Raw genomic sequence first — 27,976 nt, 5'->3', positions numbered from 1 at the left:
TGCAAAGTGTTATTGAAAAATAAATAATAAATAAATTTACTTTTCAATAAAGAAGAAAAAAGACATTTTTTTCCTCCAAGGGACCACATCACTTCATTTTCAGTCGGGTGACTCAACCTCGACAGTTTTGTTATGAAGTTATGAAATAAATTACGGAGGAGATTCGTGATCCTAGACCAGAATTACACGTTTACTATAAACATTCAGCTATACAGAAAGGTTATAGCTTATGGAAACTATCACCATGTAACTGTGTTTCAAAGCTCCCTATTTATTCATTATTTTTGCGATACAACATGTAAACACGCTGAGAATCAGAGAAGCGGGAGGTCGCAAACGAAACCGGAAGTGCATGGGGGTTTCTTCTCTCGCCTTGTTTCTTCTCCGCTTCTCTTCGTCTAGCCACGCGGAGAGATGAAAACTTCCCATAATGCTTTGTTCAATATGGCTGCGTCCTGTTGTCGGCGTGTGTGTAAACAGTAGCAACAGCAGCTAAAAGAAAACAAAGTAACGCTAAGTGGGGCTTTCATGAGTCGTTTAAATCGCACGCAGATCTCTGGACAAGCGTTATTTTCTAATCAAGCGACGAGGCCAAGATGAAGATCAAATCCAAGTCTTCGTATCACAAATCTGAGAACACCTACAGGGTGAGAGCCCGCAGACACACACACTGCAGCGTGATGCTAGTACAGCAGCGAAGACTACAGTGGAGACACAAGTTAATGCAGTATTACTCTGTCCAACTTTATCAGTCCATGTCACGCTGTACAAATAGACACACGCATGCGGTTGTTTAAACATTGTGTCCCATGTGCAGCATTTTTAAAATCATCTGATCTCGTTTTTTTTTAGTTTCTCACGTTTGCTGAAAGACTCGCCAACGTCAACATTGATGTGATCCATCGCATCGACAGAACTGGATCTTACGCTGAGGTCTGCAAGCAGAGTGTTACCCCTCTCATTAGGCAGTACTCTCATCTGTTTGCACTGTCTCTTACTGATGTTTTGCTCTCTTTGCAGGAGGTAGAAACCTACTTCTCTGAAGGGCTGACAAAATGGAGGGACCTCAACTTGACAGAACATTTCAGTAAGTATAAAAGATAGGAGCGATAGCTCATACTCAGTTCTCACTTGTGTGCTGCGAGACCGGAGGAGAGCTTTGCATGTGAATCTTGTCCTTTTCCTTCATAGCTACGTTTTTGAAAGAGGTTTCCAACAAGAGCCAGTCGTTCAACATGCTGGTTTTCCATCAGAAATCCATTGTGGAATCTCTGAAAACCCACCTGGCCGTCGAGAACAGTCTGGCCTACCAACCCCTGCTAGAGTAAGTGTTTTGCGTGTTATTTTTTTGCAGCCATAAGTTTAACTTAGCAGAGCCTGGTCCGGTAACGCCTCTCTTCCTCCAGCCTGGTGGTGCAGCTATCCAGAGACCTGCAGACCGACTTTTATCCCCACTTCCCCGACTTCTTCATTCTGATCACCTCACTGCTGGACACAAAGGACACAGAGCGCCTGGAGTGGGGCTTCACCTGCCTTTCCTATCTCTTTAAGTACCTGTGGAGGCTCATGGTGAAGGACATGACCAATATCTACAGGTGAGGCATAACATAAAGTCAGGGGGTGACTTTTTTTTTAATGAACTGGAATAATTGGAATTTAGGTTTGGAAAGCAAAATGGGTGATAAGCACATTTAACATGAATTTTTATAACTGTATCCTTTGTTATGAAATTGGCCCCACAGCCCCTCACAGGTTATTTATGTTACTGGGAAAACTGTCAGTAGAAATCAGACCATGATTATATAAATGATGGTTGATGATGGTTAAATGTAAAACCTCCTTCTACCCCACAGTTTGTATAGCACCCTGCTGGCACACAAGAAAGAGCACATCCGCATCTTTGCAGCAGAGAGCTTCTCCTTTTTGATGCGAAAGGTTGGGGACTTGAGTCACAAATTTATGTCTTCGTTTCTTGTTACATTTGACTGTCTTCAGCTGCTGCAGTAGATTTTAATTTAACATTAACTATTAGATTAGGTATTGTTGTAGTAATTTCTTTTCTTGTACTGTATTTGTTCATTTGTTGTTGTTTTCCACAATAAACTGATGTTTGGTTTTGTCCCGCAGGTTCCAGATCTCAGTGCCCTGCTCACCCATGTGTTCTCCGACCTGGAGGAGCACCCCGACAAGGTGGAGGGAACGGGCCTGCTGCTGTTCGAGATGTGCAAAGGAGTTCGAAACATGTTCCACTCCTGTGCTGCTAATGTGAGGATCCTGTCTGCATTTGCATTGAGTTAAACCCTTTGTCACCTTTATGATTCGAGGTGCTACAGCAGACTGCACTGTGAAACAGGAGTTCTTTATCTTGTGTAAATGATACAGTAAAGAGAAGCAGAACTCTGGAGCTAACCTTTATATTCTCCTTGCTCTTGTTTTTCTAGGCTTTCTCTGTGGCTTTGCATAAGCTTGGCCCAACAACCGACCGAGGTGTCTCCCTCCCGTGGACCTCTGTTAGGGATGCTCTGGATCACATGGCCCAGGCTGCAGCCAATCATGTTGATCGAGAACACTTGCTGGTTTTGTGGGAGTCCCTCCAGGTAAAGCTGGACACACGGGCAGATTTCTGTCTTGTTGATGTTTCTGCACGCTTTTCATTCCCTGCCATGTGTTTGATGGTGGTGTGTCCTTTTGTTAAGGCCACCATCTCTGAGGTTTTGCTTGTCACGGAGGCGAAGGGGAAAGGCGCAGACCTGGCGACGGAGCAGCTGGAGAGGCTTCTGTTCATTCTGCACACTCTGGTGTCCCACAAGGGTGGCGCCAAGGTCACTAATCCAGAGTCTGTGTGCCAGGTAAGAGAAGAATTTGTGAGATTTTATTAAATGTTTGTGTGTCATTTAAGACTTGTGTCTCATTGTTGAATCTCATGCTTACAGGCGGTGTTGAGGCTGATTCAGAGCTCATCTCTGTCAGCTTCCTGCTCCCGTCTTCTCCTCCAGATCACCTCCTCTCTGCTTCTCGGGGAGAACATCAGCTTGCCAAACTCTCTCATCCAAGAGACTATGCAAAAGGTGTGTTCTGCATGTGAAGATGGCTTTTTTGTATGTGGTCTCATACAGTGTGTGTAAATGTGACAAGAAAGAGAAAGTTGCCTGTCGCTTACAGGTCGCTTACAGTCGCTTACAGGCTCTTTGAATCTCTTCCTCACCAGATATTTCGCAGCACCGTGGAACAAGATCTGATTCTGGAATTCACCAAAGAGATGTTCACCATGAAACAGTTTGAACAGGTGACTTCACTTTTTTACAGAAATATTTTGCTTTTGAAGTCTCGCAGACTAACAGCTTCCTCCTCCTCTGTCCTCCAGCTCTTCCTCCCCACCCTGCTGCGCTTCACCACAGGGCTGTTCAGCCAGGGCGATGCCCTCTCTCGCCACAGCGGGCTGGATGTGCTGGTCAGTCTGATCCTCGCTAAAGCTCCACCCCCTACAGATGGCTCCATGGCCTTTGAAACCTACCCATTGCTCTTCACTGGCCAGACAACAGGGTGAGATTCTAATCAGTGAATTTTTATGTCCTGCTGTTGTCTTAATTTTCATTATGTCATTTTTCACGAGGTAAATCTGTTTTCTCCTCCAGCAGAGAGTTTAGCAGTAAGGAGGAAGATCAGGCGAACCATACAGCATCAGAACAACCAGCGGTGCCAGAGCTGGTGCTGTCAATGATTAAAATTCCAGACCAACCGGACCAGCCCATCAGTAACCTCTCCCTGCCGTGGGCCGCCCTGGTGCTGCTGCCACATCTCAGGTAAGCCCTCCCTGCAGTCAGACTGTATGTGGCTAGAACTGGTCAAAAGAGTGATGATTACACACTGTCATCAAGTGCTGTTATGTTCACTATTGTGTTGTCATACAGTATTGTGCGGAGGTTTTGAGTCACCCCTCCTTTCTTTATATTGTGCTTCCGTGCTGCCAGATGCTCTTGTAATGGTTTTAAGCAACAGTTCTCCAGCTCTGTGAGGGTCTTCTAAAGTTTTAACGCTGCTTTTTTTTTCTCATTTTCCGTCCAGTCCTTGTACCAGTTTCAGAGGGATGTTGTTTTTTGTTTAATAACATTAACCTACTAATCATTCAAACATAAAAAAGGCACTTAACTCAAGGGATGAACCAGTGTTGTGTCTACACATCACACGCATGTGGGAGAACCAATTTTAATCTTTGGGCTCTTTGACTGTTGCAAAAACATATAATTTGTTCCCATTTTTTAAGTTAAATCTATCAAAAATGCCAAAGATCACACAGGCATAAAATAGTATTTTTGCACCAACAAATAATCCAGATACTTGGTTCAAATCTTCATCAATTTGTACAGAAAGATTCAGGAGAGAGGTACAACATCTGTAAAACAGGGTGGAGGCTCTGTCATAGTTTGGAGATGCATTTCAGCCAGTGGTGTTGGAGATCTTGTCAAAACTGATGGAAGTATGAGCAAAGAAAAGTAACGTCAGATTTTGATCCACCGTGCAGCACCATCTGGAAAGCATCTGACGGGCAGTCGCTTCACTTTTCAGCATGACGCTGATCGCAAACACACTGCCAGAAAAACACACAGTGGGACGCTATCAGTCAATCATTGTTTTTATTGTGTGCCTATCTGGTGTTTTTGATGAAGTCTTTGTTGTACTGGAAGCCTGTAGTTTGGTCAGAGGTCACACACAGTGAGTGTGGCTCAACGCCGCCGCTACAGGGGAGCAGAAGTGAGGCACTGAGGCAGCGCGCTCGGGAGCCGGTTTCTGGCAAACGCCGCCGGAGTATTTGAAATAAAAATCAGAGCACATGTTAGAGGCAACCCAGAGAGTTGGAGAAGTTCTGTTTTTTCTTTAAGTCACATTAACTTGTGTTCACACATAGGCAAAAAAGAAAGAGAAAACTAAAGAAGCAGGACCTTTAAATGTGTTTTTGTTTGTTTGTTCTTGTTTCAGGCCTCTGGCTCCAGCTGGTGTTGTACCTGTTGTGACATCTTTCCTAAACCACCTGCTGTGTGAGATTGAGGCAGAGAAACTAGGGAAAGGTTTGTGATTGCTTCCTCCTTTTTTTTCTCTCTAACTATTTTCACATTGCTATTAATGCTTCTGAGAGTTATTGTCCAATGTGTTCACTTGGTTGTGGTTTAATAGGGCTCAGCAGAGTAACTCATGACAGTCCAAAGCAAATAAAATAAGAATCAGGACTGATGATCTATTAATAAGTTACAGTGACTGGTTACAATTTTAGTAACTGTTTAAAACTCAGGCCAGTCTTCACTTGTTTAACTAAGTTTGAGATTAAAGTTTGAAAGAAAGTCAAACTTCATGTAAAATTCAGGGACTTCTGAAGGCTTAAATTTGGCCACCTGAACAAAAATGTGTTAAATGTGTTTGAGGAAAATAAAAATAAATCTCCTGCGCTTTTCCCCAAAAACTTGTGGAGGAAAAAAAATGAACATTTTAAATTGCAGCTATAATTTTGCTAAACCTGAGACTGACGCCTCTCTCCCCCGTCCACTCTCCAGCTGCTCTCTTCGTAGCCACACAAGCCCTGAGCTGCCTGCTGTCTCTGGACAGCTCCGCCCAGCTTCTCTCTCTTGTCACAGTGGAAAAAGTCAACTCGATGCTACGGTAAGCTCTAAAAGCACATTTATCGCCGCTTCTCTGTTTTGGTAAACATCTTTCAGCAACTTAAAAGTGCTGTCGTCACGATTGTCACAGGAAATTTCCCACAGACCTGTCGGCTCTGCTGCTAGCAGACCTATACTACACCCGCCTGTCACTCAGTGGTGTTTCGGAGCACCTGTCCCACAGTGCATTGCTTGAGCTCTACCAGATGTTGTACTGCAACCTCTCCTCCAACATTTCTAAGGTTGGTGCCAGATCACAGAAAATTTAGGGATAGTTTAAAGAATTTTTTCCCCCTTAAACTTGTGAGACGTTTCATATTTGGTTGTTGCTGATACAATTTGGACATATTTAGACGCAAGTTTCATGCGTCAATTTTTTCTCACTCAGATTCGCCTGCTGACTCTGAGGATCTTCACTCAGTTTGATGCAGAGCTCACTCCACAGACTGAGGTACAACACCTGCAGATTCTCATTAAACTCATTTACATTTTGCAGTGCAGCCGTTATTAGAAATGATTACCTTTATGCACTTTTGGTGGGTTTGTCTTCATCCAGGGTGAGGATAATGTGGAGGTGCAGTCGGTGTTTGCGGTCTGCCTGCAGGCAGAGTTGGTGCCGGCTTCAGTGCACGACTACAGAGAGAAGCTGCTTCACCTCCGGAAGCTGAGACACGACCTGGTGCCACGCAGCCTGCCCCACGGGCCTCCTGGCACCTTCCAGCAGGTATAGAGAAGAGCAAGTGGACACATGAGTTCCCTATTTTTATATTTAGACTATTGAGCAGCTTTTTATGATTAACACTTTAAAATAATCCTTATTAACATTGTCCTGGACCTTGGTGCAGTCACTAAGTTCATCCACTGTCGAAAACAAGGCATTTTAACTCCCTTTAAGCCAACTGTCATGTGATTGGCTTCCCCTTGCAAACAAAAGATTCTAACTGCAGGTGGGTGGAGCCTCTGCACTCATACCCAGAGCTGTAATTCGCTGACATCGTACCAAAACTTACATTTGACCTCATTATTTGGAACTGTGGCCATGTTTAATGTGAACAGTCACCACTGTAACAGTGCATATATGAGAACATAAAGGATGTGCTTGCTGTGATGCTTGGGTAGATAACCTTGTCAGTAACACATCCTGGTTCCTCTTGTTTTGCTTCAGGTTCCTCTGCGGTACCTCATTGCAATGCTGTTTGTCAACTTCAGGCCACTGTGGGACGCAGTCATTGAACTTATTGTGTGAGTGTGAAATTGTCTCGCTAATTTATTACATCTCTAATGATCACATTTATAATATTTTGATGCCCTGAGCCATGTACATTTCATTGTTTATGCTTCCTTCTTCTTCTTGCTTCTTTCTTTTTTGGGAAACAACAGAACTTTGTCTGCATTGTCTTTAAAATTACAACTCCTAGACGTGCTGAGGTGTTCATGAAATACCTTTGGCAAAAACAGTTTTCCCTCTTTCCTCTTTCCAGGAGCCATTCCAGAGGCATGGACAACAAGGACTTCTGGATGGTGTACCATGAACATCTGGAGATGGTGGCAGGGCTCGCTGGTAAGGCTGTTTGGTATTTATTTTCCAATGAATGCCTCAAACTGCCAAAAAAAAAATATATATATGAAAAAAAGGGAATTCTCCTTTCGGCATGTTGCAGAAAAGGAATTACAAGAAGATGATGATGATGCTGGTGATGAAGAAGACAACCCTGTTCAGAGCGAGCTGGGCTGTGATGTCATCGAAAGTGGGGAAGTGGGGTCGCTTTTCCTAGAGCGGCTGAAGTTGGCCTCTGACCCCAACGAAAGGACGGACTTCACTAACTTCCGCAGTCTGCTGTGGCGCGCCATGGCCCAGTTCACCGACAGGGTGGAGCCGCGCAGCCGGGAACTGAGCCCCCTGCTGCTCAGGTTTATCAGGTCAGCGCTGATTTAGAAATTACACAAATTCAGCTTGACTGACCATTTTTCTAAATATCTATCAGGGGAATATGCGCAGTAATCTTAGTCTTGGTGCTTGTTGGCAGGAATGAGTTTTATCTCACAGACCTGCTGGTGGCGCCCACTCAGGATCTGAGGAAGAAGGGCGATGCTGCCCTGCAGGATAAGTCAGAGATGGTTGAGGACATGGATGAAGGTGAAGGTGAGGAGGAGGAGGAAGAAGGAAGCAAACAGCAGAGGAAGTCACTTCCAAGAAGAGCAACGGCCAAGTAAGAACTATTTGTAATATTGCAGTCCTCAAAGAGATTGCATTATTTTCAGGGAAGTGATTTGCAAGCCTTTTTCTTTGTTATGATAATGATATTATTGTGACGTCACCATGATAGCTACTTTATTATTTTTAAGATATTTGTGGTATTGTTTCTCTGTAGACTGTTATTTACTTTTTCTGTCCTGATGCAAACCTGGTGAATCTGGTTTCCATTTTAACTGCAGCCTTCATATGAAAGATGGATGTAGTCGCTGTGATCTTTGACGCTTGGGTACATCTAACGGCACAGCGTGCCACTTTATTTGTTGGATAATTGCATTAAAAAACTCCCAAAAAGCCACTTAAGTTACCTGTCAGTCAAAGAGACCACACATCTAAATTTAACCTTGATTCAGGGCATGTTATAAAAAGAAATCCCCCCCGTCCAGTTCTTATGGGTTTGAAAATGACCGGTTGAGACCAAAAATGTATTTGTACCAGGCCTTTAGCATAATTTATTCCTGCTCTGAAATTTGGCATTTTAACATGAAAGTCTGAGGGTTGACCCACTGTTGGATTCAGCCTCAAGTGGCCACTCGGGGAACTGCAGTTTTTGCCACTATAATATTGTACCATTTGGAATCCCTTTGTTTCTTTGTTTAATAAATAAAATGTGACTCTAGTGGCATGGATCATGCAGTAAACTGAATTTGTCTTTTATCTCTCAGACAGCTCATTGCCCATCTGAAAGTATTCACTAAATTTACCAACCCTCGGTCGCTCTATCTGGAAAGCAGCCTCTGTGAGCTCTATAACCAGGTTAGTGGTCAGATCTTAACCATGCACTCACACTCCTTTAAAAGGTAGCATCAAGTCAGTTGTTTCTGACTTGATGGTACCTGTAGTAATTTTTGCAGCATTTGCTGTTTTCTTGTGGTTGTATCATAGATTTCTTCTCCTCTCTGTCTGTGTTCAGTTGCTCACCCATCAGGACCAGCAGATCCAGCAAGTGGCCCTGGAGTGTGTCATCACATACAGAGACCCCAACATAGTTCCATACAAGTAAGAAAACTACCTTAATCACCTCAAGAGATGAAGAGGAAATGAATGCAGTGCATTTTGTCGTTGGCAGCAGCAATCTACAGTTCTCTCTCTCTCGCTCGCTCTCGCCCTCCTTCAGTGGGTTCATTGTTCGAGCTCTCATCATCGGCCCTCTATGGTTACAGATCTAGGAATGCTAAGTTCCACCTCAGTCTGACTTTATGTCCTCTACTGTCTGTTATCAAGCTATCCATTTACCGCACATTCAGCCAACCCACAGACAGATGAGCTGATCCGAGGGTTGTATGTGTGGCGCTTTGTTCAGGATCAGCCTGACACACTGAACTGCTTTCAGCATGGAGACAGACAATGATTCATGCTCTTTGACAGTTTTTGCCACTTTTGGCTACAAGTCTTTCATACATGTTTATTGTTTACACTTGAAATAAATAGGAAATCATTGCAGTGCCACATATCTTTACAGAGTGATTAGACCTGTGTGTGTGTGTGTGTGTGTGTGTGTGTGTGTGTGTGTGTGTGTGTGTGTGTGTGTGTGTGTGTGTTTTCAGGGAGAATCTTGAGAGGCTGCTGGATGACAAACACTTCAAAGAGGAGATCGTCCATTTCAACATCTCTGAGGAGACAGGAGTGGTTGATGCTTCCCACAGAAGCAAACTTATTCCACTGCTCATGAGGTACTGTTTGAGTTAATATATCGATTATTAAAAAAATGCCATTTGGGTTACATATTGCCTTCTTAGTTCATGTAACTTTCCATGTTTCTCTGGGTGAAAGCAGCAGCATGATTTACAAAAGAGGGTTATTCTGTTTTTTTTATTATCCTGCTCACTCTAAAGCAGAATATTGTCCATCTGGGCGTCTGTCTGTGAGGTTTTGCCTTTCCAGTGTATAAACAGTTTGTCTGACATGCTTCAGTTGCTGAATATTGATTCTTTGTAGATGATGATTGATTCTTTAGATGTTTTATTTAAAAAGTAGCATGCTCAACTGCAAATCTCAACCATTATGCATATGTGCATGGATGTTTCATCCACCCAGTGGTTTGTATACCTCTTTTTTTCCCATCAACTCCCATTTGTAAATGTGTTCTGGCTTAAGAAAATAAAGGGAAAGATCTCTTTCAGATGATCGTATGTTTTATGATAAATTTGTGCTGTGCTGTGTATGACACAGGATCCTGTTTGGTCGTCTACGCTCTAAAGCTGGCAGTAAGTTTCAGGGGAAGACGAGCGCCACCTACAGGTCCTCCATCATTCTGCGCTTCCTGGCAGGCTGCCAGGCTGAGGAGCTGGGAATGTTCATCGATTTGCTTTTTGAGCCCGTCAGCCATCACTGCCAAGGTAGGACACACCTGTGGCAGAAAATGAAAACTTTGCCAGACACAACAAGATACTAAACCTGTTATTCATAAGTTATTATTGACTCTTATGTTAGATTCAGCTCATTGTCATTGTGCACACAAGGCACACAACGAAATGATTGTTCCAGATCATCCAGAGGCGAGCATCTGTGGTCATGCAGCCAGAGACCGGTGCTACCATTAGGCAATGTGGTTTAAGTGTCTTGCCCAAGCAGCTCAGGGATAGGGGCTCGAACCGGCAACCCTCCAGCTGCAAGGCGAGCACCTACCCACTGCGCCACTGCCACAATATGGCTCAGTCACACATAAACATAGGATGGCAGCCTCCTTGCAGCTAGAAAAAATATATTTGTTGTCATTCCTGACACAACCCCACAGGGATTTGTGTCTTCTCACAGTCTCAAACTGGAGAGCTTTTGCTTGTTAGGTGAATGTGTAAACCGCTGCGTTGTGGAGCTGCTAAATTGTAGTACTCCTCTTAGACTAACAAATGTAAAAATCAGTACTTCATTCACCGTTTCCTCCTCTTGTGTCCTCAGGTTCCTGTCTGGATGCAGTTCAGAGGACAGTAGCAGAGACGGACCTGAGTGCTGTCCTCCCGCTGGGCCGTCAGCACAGCCTGCTGAACACAATTAATGTGGTGATCCAGAAACTGGGCCACCTCATCTACGCCTACCTGCCTAAAGTGCTGCAGATCCTGCTGTGTGTCGCAGCCTCTGTTTCTACCATTTTGGACAGCAGGGACCAGGTAATCAGAACTACTCTTTCAGGGTGGAAACTGATTACTGTTACTGGCATTTTTTTTCTCATCATAGTCCTTATTCCTTTCTGTACTACATAAACATAAAGAAGTTCATGTGTGCTCTCTCAGCTGCGAGCAGGCTGCATTAATCCTCTGAAGAACCTGAGGAAACTCTGTATCCTGAGGATCCACGACTTCTTCGATGGCTTCGACTCCTACAGCTTCAGCCCAGATGAGATTGATGCTGTGTTTGAAGCGGCGGTCTGGCCTCAGGTACACGTTGGAGAAAGGTTTTGGATTCTTATTGAGTTTTTGTTTTCTTTGTCTCAGCTTACTGATGAGTTTTAGTTTCTTTTTACATGCAGGTGTGCCGCCTCCCAACAGAGAGCCCTTACTCCCCCACCCCTCTGCTGAAACTCATCCATGCGTGGTCCAAAAATGCCAGGTCAGCATCCTTCACAAACATTGCTCAGTCTCTGCTGGTGTCTTCATCCAAGCTCAGTAAAGCATATTAAAAGATTTTTATTTTTATTTTTAACTGTCTCAGGTACTTCACCCTCCTTGCCAAGCAGAAGCCAGACCACCCAGAGTGTGATATCCTTCTGAACGTCTTCGCCCTCCTCTCAGCTAAGAACGTATCTCCAGCAACCATCGCAGTAGTAGTGGACATAGCTGAGACACTGGCAACAACCGCAGACTTTGTTGCCTCAGACGCTGAGACGGAGCTCACTGTCAACGGATGTGTGTTCCCGCAGCCTAAAGAGGGCGCTCTCATCGCGGCAGGTTAGCGGATCGTGGTCCAAAATTTGGTTTGATTTCCTGCTGATGCTGTTCAGCGCTAAACGTGCACATGTCGTATCCTCCAGATTCACTTACTCAAGGCGCCAGATTGCTGCTGCCTCACATTCCCACCCTGCTGCGCTACTTCAGCACAATTGTACGCAACACAGACAGACTCAAGAAGAAGATGTTCAGAACACAGGTGGCCAAAGAGCTCAACATCCTCTCCAAGTGAGTTTAATGTCAAGTGACTTCTTTTTGGCTGGAGATAAGGGATAGTTCATGTTCATTATGCTTTTTGTTTCTGTTTCACTGCATCCAAGATGTGTTCTCGCTTGAAAATAGCCTTTATTTGAATCGCATCTAACGTTAGGACGTGTGTGTGTCTCTCTCTTGTTGCCAGGGTCAGCAGATTTGTGAGCGACAAGGAGCAGAGCTCTGTGCTTATCAGCCTGCTGCTTCCTTACCTCCAGAAAGGCAACAGATCTCAAGTAAGACTTGCAACTAATTATTTTGTATAACTATAATTTTAAGGTTTTGAGCCCCATTTCCAACCATCTATAATAATTATATTAATTTATAAAACATGTTACATAAAATTCAGGGGATTTTTGGTGTTAGCGATTTGGAGGCATTGAGTGTGTGCACTCAGGAGGCTCCACTCAAGGTGAACTTTGTTTCAGGAGACAGAAATCGACCTCCTGGCCACCATACAGAACCTGCTGAGGCAATGTGAGAAGCCCTCCGTCTTCCTCCGCCCACTCAGCAAGCTCTTCTCCATCATTCACAACAAGCTGCCAAGGCAGGCCCTCACCAATGCCTTCCAGGTACACCAGAGAACTATTACAGCATTACTGTCTCTGCAATTTAAAATGTGTTTAAAAGTATAGAAGAAAGTATGGATGTAGCCATTGTGGCGACACATACAAAGCAGCCCAGAGCACTTAATCTTATCCTTGTCTCCACCACAGTCCTGGGGTTAGCCCAGGGGTGCCCAAACTTGGCCCGAGGGCCGCTCAGGCCCCACCCCCTACTTCCGGTCCGCGAATTGATGTCAAAAATAACATACAATTTGGCCCTTTAAGTTACTTTTTTGACATTTCGCCTTCCCCTCCAATTAAGAGGGTTAAGCGAAATGTCAAGTATTAAGTCGTATACTGTAAGAAGAGGGATGTGTACACTCCAGCACAACATTTACTGCTGGAATTACTGAAGGTCTTTGTACTGTCTGACCATGAGTAGTATAAATGAAGAATATTTGGTATAAATAATCAAAATATTAACTATTCAATCTTCATGTAAATAATAGTTAAAGAAGTTTTCTTGAACATGATGACTGTGTGTTGTGGCCCCTTTTTAACTGACTTTCCGTGTGTGCTGTTTTCAGACTCTCTTGGATCTGGACCCTTCGCTCACATACATCACTGACTTGGCAACAAAGGTGAGATCGTTGATTGCATGCGCTTTAAACACGATATTATTATTTAGACATCAGAGATGAAATATTAGCCAACACTTCCAGAGGTCTGAACTGTAACCCTCAGCCTCATCAGTGACTTCTGTGTCACGTATTACAAAGTTCTGTGCTCACCTTTGCAGCTAAACGCGTTTGACAGTCGACACTTGGATGAGATCTACTTCGACGTGCGTCTGACAGCTTTCCAAGAAGCCACCAGACGGATCAAAGCCATGCAGACTCTGGACCTGGACTACATCAGCACCATCGTGCACAATTGTTTCCACACCTATGAGGCAAGCAAATATGCACTATGATGAACTAACTAACTTCAGGATAAGGATTTCATTGGCCAATTTTTTTTCCTTCTCTCCCTTTGATGCAGATTGGTGACATGTCATTGGCAGACAACGCCACCTTGTGTCTGTCTGCAGTGATCGCCCAGCTGGCAGCGGTCGGGCCCGGAGAACAGATCTACAGGGACGTAGTACAGCACACCATCTTAGACGCTGTACACAAGGGTCTCCGCAGCAAAACGGAGGTATGAGTACGCACAGCTGTAATTATATTCACCATTTTTAAAGCTGCGTTCTCTTGTTTTTGTCAAACTCCACAAATGCTTGCTGTGAAGCCATTAAACTCACTCTCTTCCCGTGCTGTTGTCTTTCAAGAGCGTGCAGCACGAGTATACTACCATACTAGCCTGCCTGGTGAAGACCTTTCCTTCTAAAAAAGAATTTAAAGACCTGGTGCAGCTTGCTAACTACAGCGACCCTGAGTCTGACTTCTTTGAACACATGAAGCACATCCAGGTAAAAGAGAAGGCACAAAAACTCACACTTCTATTTCCTTCCTCCTCCTGTTTTTTCTGACTGATGACCTTTTCTCTCTGTTTAGATCCACCGTCGGGCTCGTGCCCTCAGGAAGCTCGCCAAACAGCTGAACGAGGGTACGGTGGTGTTGACGCCCCGTTCCCTCCAGAATTACATCATGCCGTACGCCATGACCGCCGTGCTAGATGAAAAGATGCTCAAGGTTACTTGAAAATGGTTTCATTTGAAAGCTCAGGATGTGTTTTGTTTCTTTGTGTCTAACCTCTCTCCTTCTCCTCCAGCATGAGAACATGATATCCGCTTCGGTGGAGGTGGTGGGCGCGGTGTGTCGCAGGCTCACCTGGTCCAAGTACCTTTACCACCTCAAACAGTTCATCCATATCCTGCAGACAGCGCAGGCTGAACAGAAACTGGCTGTCAGGTAAGGTTTTACACATTGATTCTTCAGACTATCATTTTTTTTGTCTCTTTCTTTTAAACTCTGATATTTCGCATCAATTCACGAGTCTTGTACTGATTAATGCTCCAGTTTGCTGGTCACTGTCCTGGAGGCTTTCCATTTTGACCACCAGACCCTCAGCAGAGAAATTGAAGCTGCCAAAGCCAGAGAAGGTGAGTGACGCTGTGAGGTGATAATTGTGTGGACAAAGTAATTCTGATAAATGAAGTAAAGAAATATAAATGCATATCTTTGGCAAGCCGGGAGTGTTGAAATCAGCGTAGCTGCAGACGACGAATTGGACGCGAGCGACGACGAGGAAGAAATGGAGATCGATAGTAAAGTCGCTTCCACGGATGTCCCCATGGAAACTGACACAGCTGACGTAGAAAAGAAAGCTCCTGCCGCTAAAGTCAAGGCGCAGGCTGGTGCTAAAGTAGCCTCGGCAGCGAGCGGACTGCCGCAGAGCGTGGAGGAGCTGGAGTCTCTGATCGGTTTGATCCACCGGACTGTCAGTCAGAACGTGCTCCCCCGTCTGCACAAGTGTCTCACTGCAAAGGTACGATACACACACGCACATGAATATGTCGGGTTTTCTGAAAACAGCAGAGTGATGGTGATAGTGGAAATATGCGTGTTTCCTGTAGGTGAAGCGCGATGAGGAGCACAAGGCAGTAAAGTCAAAGGATGTGAAGGATGAGGAGGTGGTCCGGATACCAATAGGCTTCGCCATGGTCAAACTAATGCAGACTCTGCCTCCACACATCATGGAGGCCAACCTCCCCGGGTACGCAGCTGCGTCCAGAAACACGTTTAAAATAAACTGCTCTGTTGTGTATTTGAGCTGTTTTTAAATTCTGGATTATGAAATCTGGTTATTCATGTGCATTTTCTATTTTGTTTTTTTGTTTTTTTTTTCAGGATTCTGATCAAGATTTGTGTTCTGCTGAGGAACCGTTTCCAGGAGATCCGCGATGTGGCGAGAGGAACGCTGGTGAAGATAATTGAGACTTTAGGCTGCAGGTATCTGCAGTACCTGCTCAAAGAGATGCAGGGTGTTCTGGTCAAGGGCTACCAGGTTGGAACGCACACAGACACACACACGCAAACAGTAACAAATAACTCAACTCACATTATTAATATAGCACATACACCATGCAGACATGTAGCAATGTGTGCTTGAAAGTACAACAAGCAGAAGTATGCAAACAAGCAATGACAATGATGTTTCCATGTGCAGACTCAGACATTTAATTCTGCTGGCCTTTAACAGAAAAGAAATATAATTTAATGTCACATTTCATATCACAAAGATGTTTTCATAAAAGTAGGAAAAATGTACATAAAATGTTGGCAAGAGGCAAACTGGATCAGCCTAATATTAGTTTGTTTGTGCCCTTCCTCCATGCAGCTCCACGTGTTAACATTCACAGTGTACCAGCTGCTCTCAGCCCTCAGTCCAACCCTAAAGAGTGGAGATTTGGACCCCTGCATGAACATGCTCATTGATGTAAGTGCTGTCTCTCCATATAACTTCTATTTGCAAACAAAATGGTTCACTATCTGGTTTTAAACGTGGTTGATGTGTTTCAGGAAGGTTTTCTTCTTCTTACATTTTCATTCACATTCATCTCTAAGACCTTTTTTTCCCTGTCATTGTTGGTCCACTGACCAGATCTTCAATAACGAGCTGTTTGGGAAGGTCGCCGAGGAGAAAGAAGTGAAGGGCATCGTTTCCAAGCTGATGGAGGCGCGCCACAGTAAGAGCATGGACTCCTACGAGCTGCTGGCGCAGTTCTGCAGCAAGGAGAGCATCACCAAGCTCATACTGCCACTGAAGGAGGTGAGGATGGATTTGAATTTGGAAACAGAAGATGATGAGTAAACGGTCTCAGCAGAGGGTCATATTTTCAGCAGGCCTTGTTTTTGTAATGTTGTTATTTTTGACAGGAGCAAGATACATCAAAATGTGTCAAATAATTCATTATTGGTTGTAGAAAACCAAAAAAGTTTTATTTTTTTGTTTATTTTAACTTTTTCCCCAGCAGCTATTTTGACATGAAATATTAGATAAACACTGGTGTTACTAATTATATAAATCAAGTTTCTGGACTTAATGAAGGCCTTAATTAATGTAATTATTAATACCTGTGTTTTTTCTACTGTTTACCTCAAAATGGCTTTTTTTCTTTTTCAAAGGGAAGGTTAATGATGGATTTTTTTTTTCCACAATATTTTTTGTTATCACTGGCTGTGGGCTTATCTTTACTATCAATAAATAACAATAACAAATATTTATTTAAATTTTTTTTTGGGGGGGGGGGGGGGGGGGGGGTCACCTGAACTTCCTATTTTTTACAATTTTTTTTACTTTAAAAAAACTGTTTATTATCGACATCAACATGCAGTAAACAAAACAAACTAAAACTTCATTACAAACAATAATTCTAAGGAGTAACTAAAGTGGAACAAAAAATTTAAAGCTGTATGATGTGGTTAGTTTAGCTAACTAAAAGTAGCTACATAGTTCCTGTATTTTCAGCTAGCAAACTACCCAGCTAAAGCTAACTTTCACCCAGTGAACTGAATGCTAAATGCAGGGCAGTCTGGCTGCTGTGTACAGACAACATAGGTTGAACATGACATGTGAAACACAAACGGAGGTAACATTGGGATAATGAATACAAAAAGATTTATTATAAATCTTTTTAAAAAAACATCATGTTTGAGGGCAGCACGGTGGTGTGCAGGTTAGCACTCTTGCCTCACAGCTAGAAGGTCTGGGTTTGAATCCACCTTAGCTTGGGCCTTTCTGTGTGGAGTTTGCATGTTCTCCTTGTGTTTGCATGTTCTCCTTGTGTTTGCATGTTCTCCTTGTGTTTGCACGTTCTCCTTGTGTTTGCACGTTCTCTCCGGGTATTCTGGTTTCCTCCCACAGTCCAAAGACATGCGGTTAGTGGGGTTAGGTTAATTGGTGATTCTAAATTGCCCTTAGGTGTGAATGTGAGTGTGAATGGTTGTCTGTCTCTCTGTGTTAGCCCTGCAACAGGGTTAGGCTTGCGACCTGTACAGGGTGTACCCTGCCTCTCACCCAATGACAGCTGGAATAGGCTCCAGCCCCCTGCAACCTTGAAAAGGATAAGCAGAAGAGAATGGATGATGTTAATAATTGCTGTATGTGTGACGATGTTCGGGCAAAGTTTTGTTCAGTTTGACCCACCTGCTAAGGAGATAGGGTATATACAGACATGTATACACTACAGTCGTTATAGTAAGAAGATGGAGTCACAGAAATAAAGAGGTATTTAAGTCAATTTAAACTGTCAGTCTTTATATATATATATATATTTTTTTTTTAATTGGCCCCAATAGCATTAAAATGCCAAATCAAACATGCAGAGCTATATGCTACGGCGACCCGCTGTGAATAAGAGAGCAGCCAAAAGTAATTTTTAGTCTGTGCATTTTTTAAAAAAAAATAGTCAACATGGTGTGAACGCTGCTTCTATTTTCCCTACCAGATCTTGGAGGCTTCATCTAGTTTGAAGGTGTGTAACCGGGTGGCTGCAGTACTGCGGCGACTGGTCTCAGGTCTGCTTGTCAACAGTGGCATGACTTCACAAGACATCCTGCTGCTGAGCCACGGCCTTATCAGCCAGAGCCTTCCACTTCTCACGAAAAGAGACCGGTACACACACACACACACACACTCAGAGTAATTTCAGGGTGTAATAAATTACTTTGATAACTTTTTTCCATCCATTGTTTGTATGTAGAGAGAAGGCATCTGCTAAGCCTCCCCCAGATCCCAGACTGCCCCCTGCCAGCTGCCTGCTCCTGCCTCCAACTCCAAAAAGAGGAGGTCAGAAAGCTCCCGTCAGCAGCCGGACCAACATGCACATCCTGGTGGACGCCGGCCTCAAGGTGCACATTCTCCAATAATTTTCTGCATCGTGGCACCCTATACTTTTATCTCAAGAGGGAATAAATGTGTGTTAATCTCTGTATGTGTCTAATCTCAGCTGCTCCATCTGAGCTTAAAGAAATCCAAAGTGACATCGTCTGATCCCTCAGCGCTGGAAATGCTGGATCCTTTTGTGCAGTTGCTTCTCACATGCCTTGACTCCATGCATGTTAAGGTACCAGCACTTACATCTTTTATTATGTTTCTCATTGGTTGAGCAAATAAATCAATTTATCCTCAACCGTCACCTTCTTCTTCTATCCCTCTCAGGTGATCACAGAGGCTCTGATAGCATTCACTTTGCTGTTGAAGTTCCCTCTGCCAGCAGTGGAGAAGAATGCCGGCCAGCTGACCAAGCAACTCTTTGTCCTGCTGAAGGATTACTCCAAGGCTGGAGCTGCCCGCGGGGAGAACTATCACCTGGTCCAGAACTGCTTCAAGGTATAAATAAAAGTAAAACACAGCCATTATAAGTGGGACCTGAGGGGGTCAGTTTGGCTTCTTGCTATTTCACTCAAAGACTTGTTTTCTTTGTCTCTCAGGCCATGACTGTTTTAGTGAAGAGTATCAAAAGCAACAAAATCTCTGAGACACAACTGCAGGTGCTTCTGGGATACGCTGAGGAGGACATCTACGACCAGTCACGCCAGGCTACTGCCTTTGGTCTGCTGAAGGTGAACCAGCGGAGCTGTAGTCAAAAATATTTTGCTTATAATGTGCAGTGTGTTTACAGGTGTGTGTGTGTACACTACAGGCAATTCTTTCCAGGAAGCTGGTTGTTCCTGAGATGGAGGAGGTGATGAAGAAAGTGGCCAAGTTGTCAGTCACCGGCGGCAACGCTATGATCCGAATCCACTGTCGACAGGTGCAGACTCCTTTCACGCCGATTGACATTTGAAAAATCTCTGCTTCAGCTTATAGACGAACACGTTTTTGTGTGGTGCAGATTTATCTGAAGTACCTGCTGGACTACCCGCTGGGGAAGAAGCTAAAGCTGCACCTGAAATTTGTGGTGGACCAGCTGCAGTATGAGCAAGACACGGGCAGGGAGTCGGTGCTGGAGATGCTGGCGTATATCTTCCAGACGTTCCCTCAGGTGTGTAAAAAATGTACAAAATAATAGAAACGCCAGAATCAGCAACATAATGAAATCCAGCCCCACGTTTCAGACTTCTGAATATTGTATAGTTAATTCCTCAAACATTCAGGTCTACCCTATTATGACACTTTGCTTTTGTTTCCCCCCATTCAGGCAGTGATCTTGGGCCACAGCACTCTGTTCTTTGCCCCTCTCGCTCTTGTTGTGGTCAACGACGACTCTACACGGTGCAAGAAAATGGCCGCCATGGCCATCAAGACTCTGCTCACACAGCTGGACTCAAACCACCAGAACACCCTGTTCTCTGTTGTCAACACTTGGCTGAATGCAGAGAAGGTACATTAGCTAAAATATGCTGTGTGATGCGACTCTCCTGTTGAAAGAGAATATCCTCCACGCCATTACACCACCACCACCAGCGCAGGCTGCTGGTGGTGGTGGTGATACGAGGCGGGATGGATCCGTATTCTGACCCTAAATGTCGCTGCAGAAACGCAGACTTGTCAGACTAGGCATCGTTTTACCCAATCTTCTGTTGTCCAGTTTTGGTGAGCTCATATGAATTGTAGCCTCAGTTTCCTGTTCTTAGCTGACAGCAGTGGCACTCTGTGTGGTCTTCTGCTGCTGCAGCCCATCTGCTTCATGGTTGGATGTGTTGTGTGTTCAGAGATGCTCTTCTGCAGATTGGTTGTAACAAGTGGGGTTTTTTTGAGTTTCCTTCAGGGCAGCCTGGCCGCTCTCCTCTGACCTCTTGCACATTTTCACACAGAGAACTGCTGCATCACTGCTATTTTCTCGCTTTTTGACCGTTCTCTTTAAACCCGAGTTGTTTGTGAGAGAAAATCGCAGCACATCAGCAGTTTCTGACATACTCAGGCCAGCCCGTCTGGCACCAACAACCAAAAATCACTAAAATGGCTTTTTTCCCCCATTCGGATGCTCACTCTGAACTTCAGTAGGTTGTCTTGACTGCCATGTGAATGGCTGATTAGATATTTGTGTTACTAAGCAATCAAACATGTGTACCTAATAAAGTATATAATTCTTCAAGGGGGACAGTTTTATTAGAGTTTTAATGAAAACCATTAGCTTAGTTTTGTTTAAATTCAGGGGATTTGGTGATGTCAAAACTATAGAGGCATCATTTATTTGCTACATACAGTTAGCAGATGGTTACATGACTGGCTGGCTTTGGTAATGCGGCTGAGAATAATTCAAGATTTTTTAAATTTTAAATATGCCGCATGATTCAGAACTTTATAAAACTTTGGTCTATACATCTGAAGAAATGCAAAAGAAAAGGCAGACATGAAAAAGCTTTGGGAAGTAAAATGTTTTCATTTTTTAAATTTATTTACTTAGTTTCATTCATTTATTTTTAAGTTGGCAGTTTTGGTCGTCCATAAGTTAAAGTTAAATTCCAAAATGTTCTCCGTCCCAGGTCAGCCTGCGGCGTCTGGGGGCACAGATTTGTGGTCTGTTTGTGGAGGTGGAGGAGGAGAAATTTACCCATCGACTGGACGACCTGCTGCCGCTGCTGGAGAGAGAGATCAACCCTGACAACTATGAAGACGTGGGTCACCACACGGGGAGGAACTGAAGTGTAATTAGAGGCAGTGAGTTCAGAATGAATTATCAATTTGTAACTTTCTCTTCCAGATTGAAGAGGAGCAGGAAGAGAAAGGAGCTGACAGGCTGCTCTTCAGTTATCTGACTCTCCTCACCAAACTGAGCAAACACTGTGGCTTCCTGGAGCTCAGCAAGCCTCACGACACGCTCTCTAACATCTGGGGTAAAGAGCCGACACACGTGACCTCTCTGTTACCGACATACACATTCTACACATGCTCTTTCAAACATTTCCTTCCCTTATTTCTTATTTCTTAGGTCACATTGAAGCCCACTTGCGGTACCCTCACTGCTGGGTGTGGCTCACAGCCTCACAGCTTTTCGGTCAGCTGTTTGCAGCTCACCAGGCGGAGCAGCTGGTCGCTGTTTGGAGAGGCGAGGGAAAAGATTCATCTCAGCCGGCAGCCACTGACTTTATCACCAGCAAACTGGACAAGAAGGTAAGGAATTATTTTTCTTGGAGCAGTCTTTATTTCTACAGCTTATCCTTTAAATTATGCCGCCTTCTTTCCTCTTGTTTCCCGACCTCTAGATGAGAGAGTTGGTGCTGTCTTTTTGCTATCAGCTGCAGTCCAAGTTCCTGGACATTGCATCAGGAGAGCAGGTACACGAACCCAACCAAAGCACACCTGCCTCACTGCACGTCAGTCGAATCATACAGATGTTTTTGGCTAATGCCTTCTACTTCATCCTCAGGTGATCAAGAACCTGCTGTTTGTTGGCAAGGTGATCTACCTCATTTCCCCCGAGTCCCAAATCACAACACAGGAAGAAGTGAAAGAGGAAGAGGAACAAATGGAGAATGGTGATGATGCAGATGAAGAAGGGAGGGAGGACAAAGAAAAGGAGGAGGTGGAAAAGGGAGACAAGGAAGACAGACCTCCTTCCCTTCTGTGGCTGATGAAAAAGCTGTCTCTGATGGCAAAGAGAGAAGCTGCAAACACTCCCAAAGTTCCTCTCAAGGTACGCATATAAACCTTTTTTTCTTTACCCACTCATGGCTTTGAAGTGCCCAAGCTGTAACACAGTTTGTCTTTCAATGGTCCCTCCTTGTGATTTCTCTCAGAGAACATGTGTGTTTAAATTCCTGGGAGCGATGGCCGTGGACTTGGGCAAAGAACGGCTCGACCCCTATTTGACAACAATTATCTCACCTCTGTACCGAGAGCTGGACAGCACATATGCAGAGCAAGGTAACTGCTCTGAACCTATCTTGCAAAGAATTTTAAAAAATCCTGACAATAATACACTCTTGGTTTCACTTAATGACCCATGTTCTGTCTCTATACCCAGATCCCACACTGAAGAACCTGGCCCAGGAGCTTATCGAGCTGCTGAAGAAACAAGTAGGGCTGGAGAGATTCTCCCTGGCCTTCTCTGCCGTCCAGAGGGAATTCTCACAGAGGCGAGCAGCACGCAAACAACACAGAGCTATGCAGGTATGATGGACATCAGAAGTACACACACACGACCCATCTTCAATTTCCAATCTATCATCTTTATAATTTCTTCTCCGGTCTCTGCAGGCGGTTGCAAACCCAGACATCGCTGCCAAGAAGAAGCTGAAGAAGCACAAGAACAAAATCGAAGCTAAAAAGAGGAAGATCGAGTTCCTCCGACCTGGCTATAAAGCTAAGAAGCAGCGGAGCCACGCCCTCAAAGACCTGGCCATGGTGCAGTGAGCCAAGGACGCTAGGAAGGAATGAAAGCTGATGCTGTACGGAGAGTCAAAGGTGGCACAGACAAAGACATACCCCGACTCCTGTGGGCTTCAGATTCAATAAGTCACACCATGTGTGTTAGCTGAATATGAAATATGAAAGACCAAAAAGATGCTTGACAATGGTGTTTGGACAAGTGTGTATAGAAGAGGGTGCTGTGAAAACCCCACATTAACATGTGTTACACAGCACATGGCTTATTCAAATGAATTGAAAAGACAGAATCTAGTTTATATCTTCCTGCTGTGAACAGACCGCAGTTTTGCTCCGATTTCTATCCTGTGCAGTTAAATGTAAAAGTTTTTGTAATAAAAGATGCAGCTGATCATCTGTTTCAGTCATATCTGATATCACACTATGAAAAGCAAAACATAAAAGTCTCAGCACTGCTACAATCCTTGATAGCAATCTTTACTGAGAATTAGTTTCACTGTACAAGCAGATATAAATATGCAACCATAAAACTTCGAGCATACAGTTAGTGTTCAGTAGCTGAAAGACATGCCAAAGCTGCACCCAAGGATTTTAAATGGAAAAAAAAAGTTTTAACCACTAAATTATTTAAAACACAAATCAACAGAAGGAAAAAATAGAAATCAGTGACATTCCATCTGCCTGCTATATAGTACAAAAAATGGTCAGGCTGCAGTAACACTTGGCTAGAGGACAGCTGATGCACAGAAACGTCTTTTTTCCTTCAGCATTCTGGGTCAAAATTATTTTTCTGCAATTTAATGAAGTGAATCAGACAACAGTGAATGGAAAATCAATGTTGTAAGCCAGTTCAGTGTAATATAAACGTTGTGTACTGAGGTGGACATTCACCAGCACTGTTATGGCCAAACGCTGCCTCCTGGTGGATCTTCACTGTAGTGCCCATCAAATGGTAACTGCTCTCTGGTTGCAAAGCATCCTTCAAGATTAAAAAGCTGAAGCTGACTGAATCTTTTAAATTCAGGATGACTTCAAAAAAATGGATTAATAAAGTTAGCAACATTTATTTCTGTATGTTACAGGTATCAACTGTCACTTTGTGTTTCCAAAATACAAGAAAATGTTGACACCACATTTAAACTGTTGCCCATCCATCACTGCAGTCTTACAGTTCAGCAAAACCTTCACGTGTTTGTGTCCAGTCCACATGTTACTGCAGCCTCTGCTTTTCAGTCCCAGGCTTCAAAGGCGTTCGGCATGGGGAGGACTCGGCCAAAGGCTTCAGATGGTTGTAATTTAGGAAAGATGACAGGGGAGGGTAGGAGTGGAATCACTTGTCCGAAAGAAAAGGGGACAGGGGGAGCGGTCCATCACAAGGCTTCATACAGAAGGGTCAAAAGGTCGGGGGTATGTACAGAATAGGTGCCAGCCTTTTACTGCCGACTCTTCAGGGAATCCACCAACCTACGAGCAGAAACAGCAAATGTAACTCAGTAAACAAAAGAAGAGAACATCTACACTGATCTCCTTCCATTACTCTTATTTCTCTATATGGTCGGTAGCCTACCATTCCATAGCCTCGTCCAGGCCTGTGCCCTTGGTGGCTGAAGTCTTAAAGATCTGCCATTTTCTGTCTTTGAGGGCAGGGAGGCCGAGGGCGTTAGCCACCTCGGTCGGTGTCATGGCCTGGTCCATGTCCTGTTTGTTCGCAAACACGACAAGGATCGCCTTCTTCAGCTCCTCCTCCTGGAAAATACGAGGTCACAAAACAGCAGCATGAAAAACTGACCTTTTTGTTCTAGCAGTCAGTTTCAATAAGCAGCTGTTCCACATCAGCAGTGTAACGGGAACAAATAACTGTTTACAACTTCAGCTGTTGGGTTCATTGTCACCTGCTAGCCAATAATTAGCACACTTACCTCCAACATAGCAACCAGTTCAGACTTTGAGATGCCCATCCTGTCACGGTCACTGCTGTCGACGACGTAGATGACCGCATCTGTGTTAGAGTAATAACACCGCCAGTAGGGCCTGTGAGGCAGAAAATTAAACAACTGAGCTCCACCAAGAGCGAGTGAGAGGTGGTGATGGAGTGCAACCATCCAAAAATAAAGATGAAGGCAAAGCGCTCAGACATGTAGAAGGTGAAAATACTGTGAGGACACAATGAAAGTGAATGATGCTGAGAGAACACACCAAGCTCTTACAGTGGTAATCTGTGTATTGTCTAGACCACTGATTAACTAGTTCTGGTTATTCACACTAAAAGAAAAACGTAAATCAACAATTTGAGAGACACACACACACACACACAAAAGCCTCAATTATCTCCAAGAAGCTGTGTTCTTGTTCCACGTGCATGCATTTCCACACATCCATACCTGAGAGCGCTGTTGCTCACACCTACCTGATACTCGTCTGTCCTCCCAGATCCCACACCTGGAACTTCAGGTTCTTGTATGTGACTGTCTCAACATTGAAGCCGATTGCTGCAGGCAGAAAAATATAAATTGATACAATGAAGTCAGAGAAAGTGAACTGAAATATTATTTTCTCACCCTTAACTGGATGTACAGAGAATTTGTGAAAATCATGATTATAATTATTATAATACACATACAGAGCATTTGAAAAAGTGTAATTCATATTTACATCCTAGCTATCATAGGGCGAGAGGCAGAGTACACTCTGGACAGGTTGCCAGGCTGATACAGGTTTAACAGTGAGAGAGACAACATTCACACTCACATTCACACCTACAGGCAATTTAGAATCACCAATTAACCGAACCCCACTAACTGCATGTCTTTGGACTGTGGGAGGAAACCCACACAAATACAGGGAGATCCAGGCCAAGGTGGATTCAAACCCAGACCTTCTTGCCGTGAGGGAACAGTGCTAACCACTGCACCACTGTGCCACCTGGTGTTGCCATTCCACCAGCATAAAACTTTCACACAATCCTATTTCTTTTTTTCCCATTTTTTGCCACAGCAGCTTTTATCTGTAGTAGAGAGAGACAGGAAATGAGGGGAAGACACGCAGGCAAACTGGCAACAGGCTGGGACGCGAACCTGCACCGCAACACGGCATATGTATGCGGTCACTGGCTTCACCACCCGGGCGCCCACACAAGCCTATTTCCTTGGTTCAGATCAAAATCTATTGTGACGTAAGCCAGGTTTCTTATGGAAGGGATGGATGGTGCCTTGTTAGTTTGCTCAGCTCCATGATCACATGAGCTAGCTTCTCGCAGCAGATGGTGCACTCATACTGAGGGCTGCTGACATGCTCAGTCCAAGTGAAGCCAAAAAACTGGAAAACTTTCATAATACCGTCTACTAACATTTTTTTTTTTTTTTCTTTCCTTCAGGTGGGAGATCATCCGCTCCACAAAAAAAGTGATCTGACAAGCCATTCTTTGCTAAAAGCCTTGATTTTATATGTGAAAGCCTCTTGCTCTGGGCATGGATTAGATAAGGTCATCTCTGCTGGAGATGGGTTTGGCATCTCATGAAACAGATAAATCCGCTCATAATCTCTCACCACTTTTCCAGCATCACAGTACAGGTGATGGTTCTTGAAATGGTTCATGCAATTTCACCGGCACAGCACCACATAATTGCTGAGCCCAAAATTGGAACAACTGAGGTCTGTGACGCAACACTTTGCTGCATGGAAATTAAAACTACTTCTGCTAGAAAAACTACATAATCATTCTCAAACTGGTCAAAATATGGGCTGGTTTCCAAGAGGCAGCCAGGCAGAGTTGACTCTGCCCCAACACCACACTGGTGGAAAACAAGTATGTTTAAGCTGGGTACGAGTGTAACGGGCACGGCAGCATTCTTCTTGACAACAATGACCAGTAACACTGTTCACTTTGAATTACCGGAATGTGCTAAGGTTTAAGGTACCGGGGTGTGTGGTTTCACTTATACACACATCCCTTGCAGCAGAGTAGGAGTAGGACTTTGCAGGGTGTGTGTCGCTATTCTGTGTGTAAGGCGAATGTGTTAACTGCCACACTATGGAGCCACTAAACATGTAATACAGACAGAGAGACAAAGCAAATACGTACTGGGGATTGTGGTCACCACCTCTCCAACCTGCAGCCTGTACAGAATAGTAGTTTTTCCTGCACCGTCCAAACCCAGGATCAAAATCCTCATCTCCCTGGTGCCAAACAGGCCAGAAAAGAGACTAGAGAAGAAACCGCCTGAAGAAGAAAAAGAAAACAGTACTGAGAAAAACTAATTTATCAGCAGAAAACGTACCTTTGATCAAACACTTACTTTATTTATCTTAACCAGAAACTGAATTTTACGGTAATTTTTCCCTTGTTTACGTTGACAGAATGCTGGCTAAAATAAAATGTGAACCTTCATTGACGGCGACCAAGCTAGAAATTTGCAAAGTCCTAGGTTAACTTCAGAAATATAAACAATGAAGTGACAAAAATAAGAGAGAGAATATGATGAATATATTTAGGTGTCTATGCGCTCTTCCTGATTTGCACTGCAGCTAGGGGATCAATCCCAGGCCACCGTCAACCAACTTAGCCACACACACACACTGGCGTTATGGAATATTAATATTAGCAAAAACAATGTAGACGTTGTAATTACAGTAGAGCTGCGTGGTTGGAAAATGTTAACAACGGGGTACTTCAAATAGCTAATGTTAGCAGGCAGGCTAGCTGGCTACAGTCGCACTTTAAATTAAACAAGCACAAAAGAAACAAGTATATACCGGGATATAATTATTAATAAGCATGGGGGTTATATATAACTACACCAAAACACGTTTTACTCAGCAGTAGATAGAATACTCACCCATTTTGCTCCCTAATTTCACCAGTGAAACGCCAGACTGCCTGGATGTGGACCTGCTTCCGTATGGTTGACGTGTCGCTGAACAACGTCATCAACTGTCGCTTGCATTTCGGTTAGCAACATTCGTCACAAATAAAAAAAGAGCGCTGAAAAAAAGAGAGATTATTTTGGCTATGAATTGATAAATTAACCGCTTTCCCCCAATATTTACGTAAAATGCGTAGCAGTGGTTGCACTGCTTTATAAAAATGTAATCGTACTGATCGAAAGTGCGGCGCAT

At 43.9% G+C, this 27,976-nt stretch overlaps 2 protein-coding genes across 3 annotated transcripts; one reads left to right on the top strand and one right to left on the bottom strand.

Annotated features, from left to right (window-relative positions):
- The first annotated feature begins 436 nt into the window (after window positions 1-436).
- On the top strand, window positions 437-23,247 carry utp20 (UTP20 small subunit processome component). Of its 2 annotated transcripts, none has more exons than XM_030720289.1 (61): window positions 437-647; window positions 853-933; window positions 1,021-1,087; window positions 1,192-1,324; window positions 1,407-1,595; window positions 1,854-1,935; window positions 2,128-2,265; window positions 2,442-2,597; window positions 2,697-2,849; window positions 2,934-3,068; window positions 3,209-3,286; window positions 3,365-3,543; window positions 3,639-3,803; window positions 4,978-5,066; window positions 5,547-5,652; window positions 5,743-5,893; window positions 6,040-6,102; window positions 6,208-6,375; window positions 6,817-6,893; window positions 7,133-7,212; window positions 7,313-7,571; window positions 7,679-7,861; window positions 8,571-8,661; window positions 8,819-8,904; window positions 9,453-9,578; window positions 10,078-10,244; window positions 10,804-11,012; window positions 11,136-11,279; window positions 11,372-11,451; window positions 11,554-11,789; window positions 11,873-12,017; window positions 12,190-12,277; window positions 12,470-12,613; window positions 13,174-13,227; window positions 13,386-13,538; window positions 13,628-13,783; window positions 13,914-14,054; window positions 14,140-14,277; window positions 14,357-14,496; window positions 14,605-14,687; window positions 14,775-15,073; window positions 15,162-15,301; window positions 15,436-15,592; window positions 15,926-16,024; window positions 16,190-16,357; window positions 18,036-18,202; window positions 18,291-18,438; window positions 18,537-18,653; window positions 18,749-18,919; window positions 19,021-19,152; window positions 19,233-19,343; window positions 19,425-19,574; window positions 19,731-19,913; window positions 21,019-21,150; window positions 21,237-21,369; window positions 21,465-21,646; window positions 21,739-21,810; window positions 21,903-22,169; window positions 22,273-22,399; window positions 22,500-22,645; window positions 22,733-22,888. In XM_030720289.1, the coding sequence occupies exons 1-61, from the start codon at window positions 597-599 to the stop codon at window positions 22,886-22,888; spliced, it is 8,421 nt and encodes a 2,806-aa protein (XP_030576149.1). In that variant the 5' UTR covers window positions 437-596. The 2 variants fall into 2 exon arrangements, with proteins under 2 accessions (XP_030576149.1, XP_030576148.1); XM_030720288.1 differs by having other exon boundaries at window positions 597-647; window positions 3,636-3,803; window positions 22,733-23,247.
- A 75-nt stretch (window positions 23,248-23,322) lies between these two features.
- arl1 (ADP-ribosylation factor-like 1) lies at window positions 23,323-27,848 on the bottom strand. The gene is made up of 6 exons (XM_030720295.1): window positions 27,697-27,848; window positions 26,943-27,080; window positions 25,269-25,350; window positions 24,781-24,892; window positions 24,429-24,607; window positions 23,323-24,325 (listed from the first exon to the last, which is right to left on the bottom strand). The coding sequence occupies exons 1-6, from the start codon at window positions 27,698-27,700 to the stop codon at window positions 24,295-24,297; spliced, it is 546 nt and encodes a 181-aa protein (XP_030576155.1). The 5' UTR covers window positions 27,701-27,848; the 3' UTR covers window positions 23,323-24,294.
- Between the last annotated feature and the right edge of the window lie 128 nt (window positions 27,849-27,976).

Source organism: Archocentrus centrarchus, chromosome 23, assembly GCF_007364275.1.
Source record: "Archocentrus centrarchus isolate MPI-CPG fArcCen1 chromosome 23, fArcCen1, whole genome shotgun sequence".
Lineage (NCBI taxonomy): Eukaryota > Metazoa > Chordata > Actinopteri > Cichliformes > Cichlidae > Archocentrus > Archocentrus centrarchus.
This window is presented reverse-complemented; position numbering and strand designations above follow the sequence as displayed.